The following is a 16,654-nucleotide window of genomic DNA, read 5'->3' as shown; positions in this document are numbered from 1 at the left end:
TTAAAGCTTTAACAGTTTTGTCCTTCACACAAATCGTAACTCCGTACAAAACCACGAACACACGTGATGGTGATATACATGCTAAAGCTCAGCACTTGCATGTGCTTATGGGCCTCGGCGTGCTGCCACTAAAGTCAATGACACAGATTCCATGAAGTACCTTTTACTGCACATCCATAACATAGCACAAGCAAGGAAATATATTCTAACATAACAAAGAATAGCAATGCTGCAAAGACCATATTTTTATGTTGCCACTAGGTTAACTCAAATGGAATTTCTTTGCATCAATTTTTATATTTGCTCTGAGGTCTGAAGATCTCAATGTGCACGGTTCACTCCTAACCTCACCAAGAAAAACACCACAGTAAATTCCTGCTTCTCCCTCAGTGCAATAGATTAAAGCATTTTACCTTTGACAATGTGTTCCAGAGATCATTTCTGGCTGCATTGCCATACTTGTGAATGGTTAAATAGTCCTACAGAAATAAAATAAAAATACAAATCAGTATTACTATAGACAAGCCAAACAACTAGAGCTGTGAATCACTGCTATTAAAAGTTAAATCACATCAATGTTTGCATTTGTCAGAAATCTAGATATATACAATATGTTCATCCTAAGGGAGTAAATAAACAGTTTCTTAAGGTATTTTACAATGCAAAAATTGTTGCTAAAAATTTAATTTACACCATTCAGTGCTCTTCTGTGTAAGTCACTCTATAAGCTAAATATTTTGAATATACATTTAAAATACTTGCCTAATCTCAGAAGGGGTTCCTAGGTAATTCTTGGCAATGAAAAGAGAAGCTGATAAAACACAGTTCCAGTTGCTATTTTAGCAGGTCATTCCGTGTCTAGTGTCAAAAATTTGCTCACTGGGATGACAGCTGGATTTGTTACAAAAGATTTAACTGAGTAATAGCCTACCTGAACTACAAACTCTTATCTAGGGAGATCCTGGTGCCTCGATGTCAAAATACATCATACTGGCAACCGGGGCTACAACAGGTTATCACAAAGGCTCTCCACGACAGGGAGTGGTGGAAGAGGGGTGACGGGAAGCCAAGTCCGTGCTTGTGCACAGGAGTTTTCACAACATACGTGACTCATAGTCTGAGGAGGTTACAAACTGAATGTTTTTACCTATTCACCCACAGTTTCAATGACTGAGGATCCCTTCTTCTCCCATAGCAACCAGAAAGATAATTCCTGATAAGCTACCATCACATTAAATTACCTTCCCAAATTAATAGTCTAAGCATGTGACCAGGTTAGGTCTGGGACTTTCAGGGATAAAACGCTTCCAATTTAAAGAACATCTGGAGAGACAACACTGTTGTCCCACCATCCTATGTCCCTAGACAACACCTCATTCAATTACAGATGTGAGAGTCAGCAATGACATTTCAAGCATTTTGATTGGAAGAATTAAGTGAAAAAGCACATCAGAGGTTGTAAATCAATGGGCTCTCCTGCATTTGAATTTCTACCAGCTTCACTTTACACAATGGTAGGAGACAAACCCTAATTTACAGCACAAGTGAAGTAAAACTGGGACAAATTTGCTGACTCTGTTATCTGTGCTTTGTGTGAAGTAAGATACTTTGGGAATAATTAGTATTTGGAAAGCAAATTTTCTGATACACAAACTGTAGCACCTGTGACACAGATTTAGCTTTTGTCAGCCAACTCATAGCACAACAAGCAGCAACTCCCATTTAATCACAGGCTAGGAAGGCTAAATGAGAACACTGACTCTGTAAATGCAGTGCTGAGTCTTAACAATGTCATGAGACTAACTTGGAAAAAAGGCAATATTATATAGGCTGCACCTATAGCACACTTCGCTGCCATTTTGTCTAAAAATACCGAATAATTTAAGGCACAGTGAAATACTCAACAGCTTGCAAAGCTAAAGAAGTTGAATTGCAAATTAAAAAGCTAAAACAGGAATAAACAAAAGTGGGACGAGGTAAATAAATAACAACAAATATACATGTGCATCCTAAGCAGTACTAGAAAAAGCTGCACGTATTGGTCCTTGTGAGAGTTGCTTTCAGAATCGTTCGTTACACAGCAAAGTAAAATGGGTGGAACACTTGAAGATTTACTCCATCCAGGCAACAATCCTGTTTACAAATCTACCATTAGACATTAAATTTGACTTTTAAATTTTGCAATCAGAAAGACTGCAAAGGAATTAAATGCTTCTGTCCTTTTCTTTGCTTGTTCTCCCAATACACAGATTGGGAGGTTTAGATGTGGCTCGTCACTCAGTTAAAAATTTATTACCCTCCAATCTAACATGTTCATCACACAAAGGAAAACAAAAGTAATTCTAACATTTACAATTAAATAAGAAAATACAAAGATAAACACAACATGCGAGTACAGTCCTGGTATCATACAATTTAATCATCCATTTTTTCATTATTTCATGGAAGTTGCACTGAGATACATAGCATCAAACTAGGAGTGTTAGAGAATGCATACTACAGAAAAAGCAGTCCTAAGTGATGGTGTGCATCAAAATATGCTTCCAACAGTAAATCTACATTGCAACCCAAAATCTGAGGGCACTTTCTACAGGCACAAAGAGTTACTGAACCAGGTCCCATCAAATGTCCTCATATATCAGTATCTTGTTGTCCACAATAACCAGTAGCAGACACCTAGAAAGGGTATAAAACAGAACAAGCAGACAGTGGTTCTTCCCCAGTATGCTCTCCCATCATCCAGCACTTCATGGCACAAGGAATCCTGAGTAGATCAGTATCTCTGTATTTAATAGTTATGGTCTGTGAATTTGGCCAGTTGCTTTCTGAACCCATATAAATATTCAGCATTTGCAACACCTTACAAAAAAGCATTTCCCACTTCAGTCACCTGTTGTGTGAAGATACCCGTTTCAAACATCTGCTCATCTGCTGGTTTCATCTGCTGCTCCCTAGTTCTGGCACTAGAAGACACCGCGCATTACTGTTCCCTACTTCACTCTCCCCAAGCCATTCATGCTTTTACAGATGTGTATCATATGTGTCCTCGTACCAGACCTTGGTTTTATACCGAGAACACCACCAACCCAATCACTCCCAGCTATACTGCAAACTTACATTTTGTTACCACCATCCAAGCTATTGACTTCAAAGCTACCTAGGGCAACCATGACCCAGCCTGGACTTTCATTAGCAAATTATCAGCCTCTCTTGAAGTACCTTTCCTGGACTGGCACTCAACTTAAAAAAGGCTTAGCATATCAGCATCAAACACGTCCCAGGAAGTATTAAAATAGGAGCCAAAGATCTATACATACCCTGCTTGTCTGTTCTAAGGATAGAACAAGCAGGAATATAATCCATTTTTCCTTCTGGGGACCCATATCTAAGTCTGAAGTAGCTTGCAAAGGGGCAGAGGACACATTCTCATTCACTGTAATTCTCCAGAGAAAGAGTATTAGCCACCCCTTTGCCTTTACACTGATTACAAAAGAACCAACGCAAACAGAAGAGATGCAAGCCACCGAACAAAAAAAGGAGGATGGCACTGAAGACACAGCTGCCTGAATCAGCACGGTTCCAAAGGAGGTAAAGTGACTTAAAGCCACCTTCTCATAAACACATATGCCCAGAACCATCTGGCTGCAAGGCTGCTTCCCATCATAAACTCACAAATCTATCACCTACAAAAGCTGTTCCATCAACTGGAGTATGCTGGAGCACGACGATACACTTCAGCCACCTTCCTAACTTTCACCTATAATCCTACAGTACGTGTGAGGAGAAAAGATGGCACGAAAACCTCTTTAACAACCCAAAACTCAAGGGCGCTCTTCTACAACTCCCCCTTTCTCCTTCACTGTAATGCCACCTCTAAATTTTTTCTTTGCCATGGGGAAAGCAGGAAGAGAGTTCACAGACCCTAGTGCAGTGTCACTCAACATGCAAATTAATCAAACGCACACACAAAAATGATCATTTGGTTTTACATTTTCAGCAAGCATCCTCTTGTAATATTCTTCTTAACATTTTGGCATTGAAACATAAAGTCACTCTTTACCAAAAAGAATAACAGAATATGATCCCTTCACTTCTATCAATAAAAAAAAATTAATCTGAGAATGTGGTTTTCTGAAATGCATTTTGGTAATTTTTAACATCAAATTAAAAAAAAATAAAATAATCCAGAGTCTGTCATGCCATGAAAAAAAAGTTCAGTTGCTGCACAACCAAAACCTAAGATCTTGCAAAAATGCTTTTAAAATTATTTTATTACTCGAATACTGAAGTAGATAGCTTGAACAGTAGTAGAAATTAGAGTATGGTGAAAAGTGCTAAAGGATTTTGAAAGATGTTTTCAGTAATGCTGTATTGATTAAGCTTTTATTGTATTAGACTTTCTTTAAGAAAAGAAGATTATTTAAATGGAAAATGTCTTTTATCCCTTTGCAATCTTAGTTCTCTCAGTACTGCTAGGGATTGAGCCTCTTGGTTTTGAAAAAATGAACTACCCCACCATCCAAACCTGATAACGCTCACAACTAATAAAAGCTAGTGACTGATAAATGCAAAGAGGTTAAACAAGTGTAAAGGGGGAATAAGTCTCCAAACATGTATCTTACTTTAGGGGAGACTTCAGATATCTAACCAGGAACTGAAACATCAATTCTAGGACCAAACTCCTTTCTCAGTTTATCTGTATGAAGCTGATTGGTTGGCTGAAAAAACAGCTCCCAACCTATATGAGTGGTGCTGAGATCTGAAACAGATTAACATGGAATAACTTACTTTTTTCTTCTAAAGATAACTGGGAAATTCCACTATATAAGATGAGAAAGTGAGGAAAAAGTAGCAAAATATTTTGGCATCAAATTCTTGTGGCTACGTTCCTCTGAATGCCCTAATTTCTCAGGGCTCAGGAAACAGCAGCCTTGCCTCTACCTCCCTCTGTTGTATTTCATTCCTACTCCTGGGTGCACGTCCTCCTCCCTTCAGCCTACAATATGTTCTTGTTGAACAGTTTTATACGTGACTGCTGTACCTCACCACAGATGTAGAGCTACTAATAAGAACATTTAGTTTGGGTGGAAATCAGGCTCTTAAGATCCGGCTATCAAATCCAGCGTGTTTGTCTTCCCAGAAATTTGTATACTTAACCTTAAGCCACCAGACACCATCTGAGAGATGCTGACTCGCTGACTATAACATGCCACCTTTTTTCCCCCTTTCCTTCACACTGCTAACATCAAAGCTGCTATCACTTATTATCTTGACATCGCCTAACATTCAAATAAAAAAGCCTGGGCAAGGGTCAGAGGGAGGAAGGTATTGCATATGTTTGCAATGGTGAGTGACAAAGAAGAGGGAGTGAGAACCGGTGGTAAAGCACTACCAGCAAGCTACAAAGAAGTGAAGATTCTCATAACAGAGCAAGACTACTGAATAGAAAAGCTAAAATAGCCAACCAGGTTCGTGGTATTTTTCATCTGTACAACAGACTAACCCTTGAGAAAGAGCCTTAAGGAAGAGAAGAGATCACCCTCCTGGCTGGGCAGTCAGACAAACAGTAGAGTACAAAATAAGGAGTAGGTAAATCCACCTTATTGGTCATGGTAAACACTGTGTAAGGCAAATTAGATGGGGGTTAACTCTATTCGTGTCAGAATTAATTTGTGCCAGTGAGTCAAGCTGCAGAGCTACCTCCAAATTGAAAGAACAGCCGTGATCAGACCACTTATCAAAGCAGTACTGAAAAGCCAGCTAATAAAAACCTTGGAAGCATTTTTCCAGGTCAAGTAAGCCAAGCAACTTCTACATCAGTTTTACTAAGAGTTCCCAAAACTGCTTCCAGGCACTCTTGTCATAAAGTGCCAAGCTACAGAATACACTAGAGTCATGGAATATACTTTAACTTTCATGAGTGAGTTCTACCAGAGGATCAAAAATGTTTATATCCTTCCTATACTTTAATCTACTATTGCATTAAAATGTGTTCCTCCAACAAAAAATGAAGTTACTCACTGCCCAAGAATTAAACTAACTAAAAAAGCATCTCACAGAATCACAGAATGATAGGGGTTGGAGGGACCTCTGGAGATCATCTAGTCCAAACCCCCTGCCACAGCAGGGTTACCTAGAGCACGTTGCACGTGTCCAGGTGGGTTTTCAATGTCTCCAGAGATGGAGACTCCACCACCTCTCTGGGCAGCCTGTGCCAGTGCTCTGCCACCCTCAAAGTAAAGAAGTTCCTCCTCATGTTTAGGTGGAACTTCCTATGCTCAAGTTTGTGCCCATTACCCCTTGTCCTGTCCCCGGGCACCACTGAAAAGAGCCTGGCTCCATCCTCCTGGCACCCACCCTTTAAGTATTTATAAGCATTGATAAGATCCCCCTCAGTTGTCTTTTTTCCAGACTGAAAAGACACCCAAATCCCTCAGCCTTTCTTCATAAGAGAGGTGTTTGAGTCCCCTAATCATCTTGGTAGCCCTTTGCTGCACCCTCTCCAGCAGTTCCCTGTCCCTCTTGAACCGGGGAGCCCAGAACTGGACACAGTACTCCAGGTGTGGCCTCACCAAGGCAGAGTAGAGGGGGAGGATGACCTCCCTCGACCTGCTGGCCACACTCTTCTTGATGCACCCCAGGATGCCATTGGCCCTTTTGGCCATGAGGGCACATTGCTGGCTCATGGTCATCTTGTTGTCCACCAGGACTCCCAGGTCTCTTTCAGCTGAGCTGCTCTCCCGCAGGTCAGCCCCCAACCTGTACTGGTGCATGGGGTTATTCCTCCCCAGGTGCAGCATCCTACACTTGCCCTTATTGAATTTCTTAAGGCTCCTCTCTGCCAACCTTCTCTCCGTAGGTTGTTATTTCAACTTACAATAACAAAAAACAGCATCAAAATGATATTGAAACAGGAGTTTCGATACCATAAGGAGTGCAAGGCATGCCTGCAGTGTAGATAGTCCCCATCTAGTACTAAAATTATGACGTCTGTTATATAGACACAGCATCGAATGCATTGCTGTATCTCCCCTGAGCTACAGTCTGACGATACTCTGGCGGTACAGCCAATGTACCTTCCACCACAACCACTGCTCCTCCTTGTCCCCATCCCCCTGTTTGTGAGGCTACTTTGCAAACCAAACCTCTGAAATGGCTTGAGGAAGGAAAGGAAGAAAATCTACCATTCTGCACCAAGGAGTTTGGTGCAGACCAATCAAGTTTACCACAAAGGACACCACGCTCTTCCACTAGTACAAATGAAGTGGCACTGGGTGGCCACGCATGGATGGGAATGAGCAGCTGGAGGCAGCATTGAGGAAAACAGAAGGGTGGTTTCCTAAGCCAGTGTCCCCTCCAAGCACGCGCCAAGTATTATGGAAGAGACCAGACAGAAAGAAACCCAGTGGTGATTTCAGAAGACAGTTAAGCGAAAGGTTATCAATGTATCGCATCTAAGGGAAACAAAAAGCGTATTTTGAAGTGCATTTCTCCAAAAGCAATGCTCAAATGTTCTTTTCAAATGTTCAACTAAGAGTTGGTGGTAACATTCCTCACCAATAAGCTAATTTTTACAGTGAATTAGTTAACCTTCATTATACCTTATGCATGGACACTGTCATTCAGAACTGAAGTAAATTAAAATCAGTGACTTCAAGTCACAATGAAAACACTATCATGAATTCAAGTAAGTGAAATAACAGTTAACTTCAGTTTTGAAAGTGCCTAGGTGGAGCTACAATGAGGTTTAACTAATCCGATTACAGTTCACGCCTTCAGCTACTTTGAATAAACTTTTGTGTGTCCTGTATAAACACAGCTTGTTTACTTGGCATTAAAAAATAAAACTGAATTAGAATTTTACACCACTTTGAACAATCAAAGAATACAGCTGCTAAGGATAACCTTTTTTTTTCTCCTTATTTCTAATAATTCTACACATATCAGTGGAGCTACCTGTTGAATCTCTCCCACACAGAAATTTATTGGCTAACATATTTTAAGTGATTAGCAATTCTGTCTGTCTCTTTATTTTCTGAAAGTGGTGTCCCTGTAAGATGGCCAGGCCTCACAGATAGGACTGGAGTTTTTTTTATTTTTTAAATCTTCTCCAAATTTTTTTTGTCTTTTTCTTTAAATAATAACACAAAAGAATTATTTTATCTGCTCCATATACAATCACACTTTCTCAATTGCTAATTTATCCAGCCTGTATTTTTACTACTAGCTGCATTAAGCAATTACAAATTTTTAAGAGCAAGTACCACCTTCAATGTTCCCAATAATTCTACTGTGGTACCACAGGAAAGGAATATTTAAAATGTCAACTATCAGGAACTTCTTAGCTAACTTCTGGATTCAAACTCACAAATAGGTAAAAGGAAGTTAAAAAAAGCCTGAGAAGTGTGCAACATACTTCAGAGGCATCATGCAAGTATTCACTTCAGCTGTGTTTTGCTTTCTCTTTGGGCTACTATCTCAGCCAATGCATAAAATCCTAGGGAAGGAAATCAGTGGAATCCCATCAAAGTATACCAGCTGAAATTGCAGCCCTTTATCTTCAAAAGGTATACTTAGATTTTTTTCACATGCAACAGAGATACAATGCTCGCAATCATCAGCAACTGGAAAATATCCACTGTCAACATGTCATATCTGCAATTAAATCATTATATCCAAACAGGAAGCTATAACTACTAATCAGGAAGAGTCATACTGGAACCATATATGGAAATAGATCTTAATTTTCTCTAGAGCCCATGATGCTGAATAGGCCACATAATTATAGTATTTTACTTTGTCCTTTTTCCTTTGTAATTTATAATACTCCCATACGCCCTAACAATAATCAGATCAGCGGAACTGACATTTCTGGCGTTATATGGGTCAATGGGGTTTTTAGCACTGATTTCAGTGGGAGAAGAATTAGGGCAACGTTGAGAGTATCTCATCCACAGTGTTAGAAGTGTAACATTCCTTTGGAGGATACGATAGGATCTGCATCGTGTCCCAAACAGCGTGCCGTCCAGGCTGAGACGCAAGAGAAACTAGTCAGAGAACGGAGGAGGCAAGAGCCATCATTAAGTCAACGGGACTGCTTTCTTCGCTCTACCTGCTTCTTGTTGATAAGAGACCAGCACTGTACATCAGAAGTAACCCAACTGAAATCAATATGGCCCTGTCATTTTCATTCCAACATCAGAAAAGTATCAAACCTCAAACCACTGTAAGAAACACAATTTTGCAACTAATACATCTTCTGCATTGCAGCTCAGTTAATTCAATGTGAATGGGGCATCTCAAACAGATGCAAAATTTGTACTCAGGCAAATTTCCAGCTACTTTAAAATACATCCTGCTTTGCTGGGAATCCTTATTAAAAGATCAGAACTATTAAACAGAGAGGTTTATTTCCCTTGTAAAATTCAGCTTCACCTATTAGCTATTAACATGAAGAGGAAGGAGGTTCCATTCTGAGACACAGCAACAGCGATTGCAGTGTGGTGGCAAAACAGTTTGCACGCGAAGCCTAAAGGGAACAGTTAGAAGGATTGCAGAGTTATTGCCTAGCAGAGTCTGATGGTATCTGCTGTGCAGTGAGACACCTGCTAGTATATTAAGCTTGGCTTCAAAGAAAAATGTATTTGATGTATTATTCGGTAGTGGCACTAAACTACTCAGCTAAGAACAAATCTTACAGAAATAAAGTACTCTTTGAAATTGAACTGCATATATTTGACTGAATTTGTACATTCATTTTAGTTCTGCCTTGTTCGGTTGTATAATACATTTCAACCTAAAACCAGATATTGCTCAATAAATATATTTTTAATGCACACAAAAAATGATGGAATGTTTTCCAGAGATATTTGGATGGCACCTGCTAATTGTGACAGGTTGGCTGCTCATTCCTCTGCATTAACTTGAACTATGCCCAGGGATTGCTAACCAGGCAAAAAATCTCTGCTGTACTTTTCTGTAATACTTTTTTTCTACAGAAGACACAGAATTGGAAAGAAATTAATGCTACTTACTATGAAAAGGTCACCATAAATCACTCGAGAAAACTATTCTGATTTGCATGTCACTGTGTCTAGATCATAATGACCTACAACATTTATACAGTAACAATGAATAACAGATAGGAAAGCAGTAACAGTGAAGCTTCAACTTTGCTTGTAAGTTATTTGTTGTTTGTATCAAGAGGAGGAGGAGGAGGAGGACGACGACGACGAGGAGGAAGAGGAGAAGGAAGCGGAGGCAGAGGAGGAGAAAGTTTTGATGACAGCCTGTTTCATCCAGCAGGAATGTCCTCCACTGGGCTGATGTGGTGGGTTGACCCTGGCTAGATGCCACGTGCCCACCAAGCTGCTCTACACTCTCCTCCTCAGCAGGACAGAGAGGGTAGAAAAGAAGATGGAAAAAAAACCTCATGGGTAAAGATAAAGGATGTTTAATAAAGCAAAAACAAAGGCCGCATGCGGAAGCAAAGGAAAACAAAAGATTTATTGTCTACTTCCCAACAGCAGGTGATGTCCAGCCACTTCCCAGGACGCAGGGCTTCAGTACATGCAGCGGTTGCTCCAGAAAACAAACATCATTAAGTAACAAATGCCTCCCCTTCCTCTTCCTTTCTTTTACCTTTTATTAGTGAGCAGACGTCATACAGTATGGAATATCCGTTTGGTCAGTTTGGGTCAACTGTCGTGGCTGTGCCCCCTCCCAAAATCTTGCCCACCCCCAGCTTGCTGGTGAGGGGGGAGGAATGTTGGAGAGACAGCCTGGACGCTATGTGAGCAGTAGCCAAAACACTGGTGTGTTATCAACACCTTTGTAGCTGTCAATACAAAGCACAGCACTATGCTACGGGGAAAATTAACTCCATCTCAGCCAGACCCAATACAGCTGAACAGAAGTAGACTTGTTTCATTTCTGAGATACATTAAATTTTAACTAGGAGTTCAGTCCTGCGGTCTTTGTGCTGGAAATATCCCCACTGAGTTCTAAATAGCGAATGGAAATCTTGATTGCAGAAGGACGGCAGAATCGCACACAAAACGTGTACTTCCAGCACCCTGTGAGGTCCATTGTGCTGCCTCATAGCAACAGAGGCGAGCTTGCCACTGAGCTCCTATCAGGAAAACAGTACAGTTTCACTCCAAAGAAAATATTTTCTTAAATAGACGCTCAACCCACCAACGTTATCTGAGAATTCATACCTATCATACTTCCTCTTAATAATTCCTATAATAAAAATGAAGGAGAAAACAGTCATAACTGAATTTCACAATGCAGCAAAATAAGAGAAGCTCACTGCAAGCACGCCAAGTGAATACGTATGTGGTATCTCTAATACAACCAGTTGTAACATTGTCATAAAGGGCAATCCTGTTCTGAGGAAACAACAATTTAAGTAAATCATGTGTATACTAATTATTTTTCTTTTTCTAAGAAGCTTTAGCAAGGGAGTAATAAAGCAACGTTTTATCCTAGCTGAAGGACAGCACGACTTTCTTCTAATGAAGGCGACACCGACCGTAACCTTGCTCTGAACATGGGCACTGGGGACACCGCCAGCTATTGAGGTTCAGCAGCACCTGCCATTACCAGTCTTTATAACTCTCCCTGCTGGAACCTCCAACATGGCCAAAACAACTGTTTGAGCTGAAATCTTACCTTCAAGAAGTCTGGTCCCCAGACTGAATTCTTCTCTAAAATTTCAGTCAACACCAGAAAGAAAAGTATGGAAAAATATCACATTTTACCTTTTCTTGTCACTCTTTCCTTTGAAAAAGCTCTGCTGTCCCCATGCACTGAGCACAGGTCTAAAGGTCAGAAGGAAAAGTGATCTCGTTTCAGGAACGTGGTTTTTTGCAGCACTGATGAACCTGAGGTGACTGAGCAGCTTAGGGAGTCCCTCTGTCCCCCTCTACCAACGCTCACAGCTGCCCAAGCTTAGAGGGGGCTTAGGGCTCTGTGGCCTGAGTTATAGCAGAGTTGGATACTGTGACTGAACCCGATGTGAAGTCTGTTCTGAATATCTGAAATAGTTTATAATGCTAAACGCTTCGGCAGAACATCTTCTTGGGTTTCAAAATAGCTATCCAAATTCCATGGATCTTTTTTATTTTAATCGCATTGGTCCAACTTCCACCCAAATGTGCAGGCACTCCCTCTCACTGATTTATTTACAGCAACATTAATCGTACGATCGACATTTTCTGAAGGCCCAGCTCGGTGCCCCTAGAGGCTGAGCTGCAGCCACGCCAAGCGCTCACAGTTGATGATGGAGCCAGTGGAACCTGAGCTTTGAACACATAAACTCTTCCAATCCATAACTGCTAAGACACATGGGAGGGAAAAGTGCTGCACTGGGCGTCTCATATTGCATACTTCACATTTGGGTAAATTTTAACTTAAATTTCTGTGGGCCTAGATCTCCATTTGTAAAACGAAGCTAGCACCACCCCTTCCCTCCTCTCTCCCTCCCCCATAAACCCTCATAAGAGGTTTATGTCTTCTCTTCACTAACTGTTGGTGATGCACTCCGATACCATACTGGATGGCATTTGAGAAAATTATATACAGCAGTTAGGAACTGGGGCTACAAAGCAAATGAAGAGTATACCAAACTATTGAATAGAAGGACAATTCAGCTAGCGTGGTCCACTTTGTGAATTGAATCAGACATTGTCCTAGGTAGAAGACACTGGCCAATTGCATAATTAAAAATCCGGGTTAAGGTGCATACAAAAAAGGAAAAGAATGCAAAGATAAAATTAACTCCAGCATTTCTCAATAGCTGTACATTTGAATTATGCATCTTCAACAACATTTTTTCTTTAAACAGAAGCATTTTGCTATACATATAGTATACTCAAATCCTCTTGGAGCTAGATGAAGGACTTCCATTTGCAGTAGTGATATCCAAGTCTGGCCCTTACTATGCTGTACATCTTTAACACTTACAAAGGAAAAAAATACTGTGACACTGCAAATTACAGAAGTTCCTAATGTAAACTTTTACTGACCTACTTAAGTCATAGTGGAAAAAGCTACAGAAAAAGCCTGTAGCACTGAATTCATTTAACAAATGTAAACCTAAAACCCGGAGTGATGTAAATTAGAAGCAATGAGAAATGCTGAGGGGCCAGAAAAGGTGAAAGACGTTATCAATCTCGTACGACATGCAGTGTAGAAAACAGTGATGACAGCTCCTATGAGACTTCCTATGACTTCCTATGTCCCGCTTTTAACATGCTCAAGTTATCTTGTTGACAACTGCCAGTAGAAGTAAGACAGTTTAAAAAATAAAGGGATCAGTAGCAACTAACTTAATAACAGGTCATAGCCAGTATGCCCATCGTGATACTTTGATGTTCACCAACGTCATAGGCTCTGTGCTCTTCTAAACCAGAGAAGGTGGGTGCAGAATTAGCTGAAAAGTACTTTATTCAACATCTACTAAATGCACCAGCAAGGTGAGTTGCAACACCAGAGGCACTTCAGCTGTAAAGATGCTCCTGCCTGTTGGCAAAAATTTCATCCTCCCACTGAGCAGAGGAAGGCTCCAGGTAGTTCCATGTCCACCGTTGATCTGGGGACAATATTGCAGCTCATTGCTTCACCAAGCCTGATCCTAAGGCACCTGATTTTTTTTGTTTTTATGGAAAACTCTACTAAGAAGTCTCTAACGATGTCTCATTTTAAACAGCTAACTGTCGTAAATTGGGAATAAAGACATAATAAATAGGTATGATAAAATGGGTACACTGAAACCTGTTTAATATACTGTGTAAAACATAGACTATAAAACAATACTGAGAAAATAGACTAGTACATTTCTTGTACTACTAGATTCTTGGACAAAAGTGTCAAACAATACGGAAAACAGCACATTAGAGCGTTATTTCACACCTAGAAAGTTTCTGATAGGGTTTCACATTGACTGCCACAATTGAAACAGAAGAGAGGAATACACAGAGGTGTCTAAAAAGCAGGAAATACTAAGCAATGTGGATGAAAGAAAGTCTAACTAGCCAGCTTTATGATAGTAAAAAGCGATTGAAATCTGAATCTTGCTGCATTTAACAGCCTGCACATCACATTTCCCCAGACAGCTCCTCTGCAAGGTTGACCAATTTGTTTCAATACAGTGGCCACTCAACAGCACCAAAAAAAGACAGCGTATATCCAAATCACTGTATGGAAATTATTCTTCCAAATTTACCATGTGAAGCCTAAAGTACAAAAGCAGTTAATTTATCACAGAAGCAGAGATTCCTACAGTAACTAATTCAAACTGCTGATGATGCACTAAATCAGAGTGAGTGATGAACACATACATAGCAGCAAGTGAAGTTCAAACGGATACAGATCTATGTGATCAATGAGCTGCCATGTGGCAAATGAAATGCAGTGTTGACAAACGTACAGTAATAGAGATGAGGCTCCAAAATAATCAAACCAAATGTAAGAAAAATCTAAATAAACCAGTGCAGAAATGTCTCATTACAGAGCTGGAGGTGCCTCCTTATGCACATCTAAGTACCAGACCTTCAAATCACTGGGCTTTCTCTCTATTTTTAATATGAAAAAAAAATATGCCTTCCCATAAAGCAGTAAAACCTTCCAGGAAATGTAATACAGTGACACCGGTCATGTAAGCAACCATCTATTTCAAGCACACAGATTAGGAACAACAGCCTGCAGACGAAAATCTCACACAAATCTACTATTATATTGCATATTACTGCCCTGAGTGATGACTGAATGATAAAGCCAACTTAAGGCTTCTTCCTCTACCAATGTATGCAGTTCAGAAACATAATCAGAGCAAGCGGTGCTGACCAAGCCTCTTCATACTCTAATCACTGCCCTAGCTGATTAATGGCTTTTTGACTGAAAAGCAACACCACTTTGTAAGAGTACCGGCACTCAGTGACGTGCACCTCTTGAATTTCCCTAGAGCATAAGAAGCTTTGCACATCATGAAAGATATCAGGACTTTTAAAAAGAAAGAAATCACCTACTGTGAGAAGTAAGGGTTTATTAGACATTTTCTACAAAAATAATAGCTGTGACTTTCTTGTATGAAAGTGTTACCAGCTGTGGCTATTACTGTCATTATTCAGTTATTCATTACAGCCAATATAAATATGTTCTCTTTTGGTTTTTTCTATGGATTGCTATGTAAGAACAGGGAGAAAGTTCTGTCTTTGTTACCAAATCTCCTCTTCGAAAATGTCACACGGTTCAAGACATCATATGTCATTGAAGGGCTTCCAGAAAATCATACCTTCACTAGGTAGTCTCTTGGCTGCAGTTTTATTGTGGAACTTCCACACTATAATCCAATGGACTTTCACAGTATATTTACTGTAATAGGAACCAGCCAGTTATTCTTGACAGATATGAATCTCTCCAAAGCCATCTAGGCTGCAAAACTGAGAATCTCCACCATTTTATCTCGTTGCAGACTCCTCAACAGAATGGTTTGCTGAACTGTTAGAGATCATATGCACCTTCCTACACTTGCTTCAGTTCATATTTATTGTTAAAGAATATCCAAACAAGAAGCCCCACTCTCTTTCATCAACTTTTTTCTTCTCCTTTTTAACACAATTGATTGTTTTCCTTGACATATAAGGGATTTTTCTCCCCTGGGCTATCTTGATCTGCCCTCCAAAAAGTCCACCTGCCGGGTGACAGCATGTAATTAGATTAAGAAAAAAGTGGTAAAGAACGAAAAAGGTAGCTATCCCATTTACTTCTTGCTCTGAATCTTATCTTTTCCTCTCCTTAACCCAAAGGTTAGCGTATTTGTTGTAGATTCTCTTATATAAAAGCTTTAATTCAGTAACTCTTAATTAGATGATGAATCATACCTTGATTTCGATGAAACCACAAACACTCAACGCAAACACAAAAAAAGGTTACTCGTTATGGTTTATGCTAGTGTAATAAGACTACAGGAATATTCTTTTTTATCATCTGTGAAACACTAAGAACACACCTAATACACTAAAAACAACTGAAAAAACATTAATGTTATTAACACTGATGTGCTCCAGGTACTGGAGGCTAATGAAGGATACAGCAAATACGGTGAAGTGAAAGTCCTTCAGAACTCAGTTATTCAGCAAGCCATTAGAATGAGCCAGGAAGAATGAACCACCAAGTGCACTTTCAGAGTATTCCTTATTTGAAGAGATTTATAAATAGTAGTAATAAAAAATTGATTTTGCAGCTATCCTTGAGAAAGGCCATTTAGCTGAATGTTAGAATTCGACGATAAACCTGGATTCAAGGGAATACAATGCTAAATCCCAAGTAATGGTACCGTGGCTAAAGAGCTAAAAAGCCTAAACAAATGCATGATAGAAAGGGTAAATTAGTCCTCCAGTTCCCCTTATCATTAGCAAGGCTAGCCTCCCAGCTCTACAGTGCAGGAACACTATTTTGTTAGTTCTACAAAACACAAAGAATTAAATGATTGACAGACATTTCCAATTGTATACCTCGTAGCTTATGAACAAGCTTATCAACTTCATGTTTTATTTAGTTCAACTTGGAGACATACACATGGAAAAATCTCTACCTGGATTTCAAATAGATTTTACAAAAGAATAGAATATTATCTTCCTACTGAAAT

General features: G+C 39.8%; 1 protein-coding gene across 1 annotated transcript in view; it reads right to left on the bottom strand.

Annotated features, from left to right (window-relative positions):
• The window catches only part of TRHDE (thyrotropin releasing hormone degrading enzyme), a 219,852-nt gene that overhangs the window by 74,237 nt on the left and 128,961 nt on the right, over window positions 1–16,654 (bottom strand). Inside the window, exon 8 of the mRNA XM_074573378.1 lies at window positions 414–479. Within this exon, the coding sequence (XP_074429479.1) occupies window positions 414–479 (66 nt within the window). The remainder of the gene's footprint in view (window positions 1–413; window positions 480–16,654) is intronic.

This window comes from Larus michahellis, chromosome 1, assembly GCF_964199755.1.
Source record: "Larus michahellis chromosome 1, bLarMic1.1, whole genome shotgun sequence".
NCBI lineage: Eukaryota > Metazoa > Chordata > Aves > Charadriiformes > Laridae > Larus > Larus michahellis.
The sequence above is the reverse complement of the archived record's forward strand: the minus strand, read 5'-3'. Positions and strand labels throughout refer to the sequence as shown.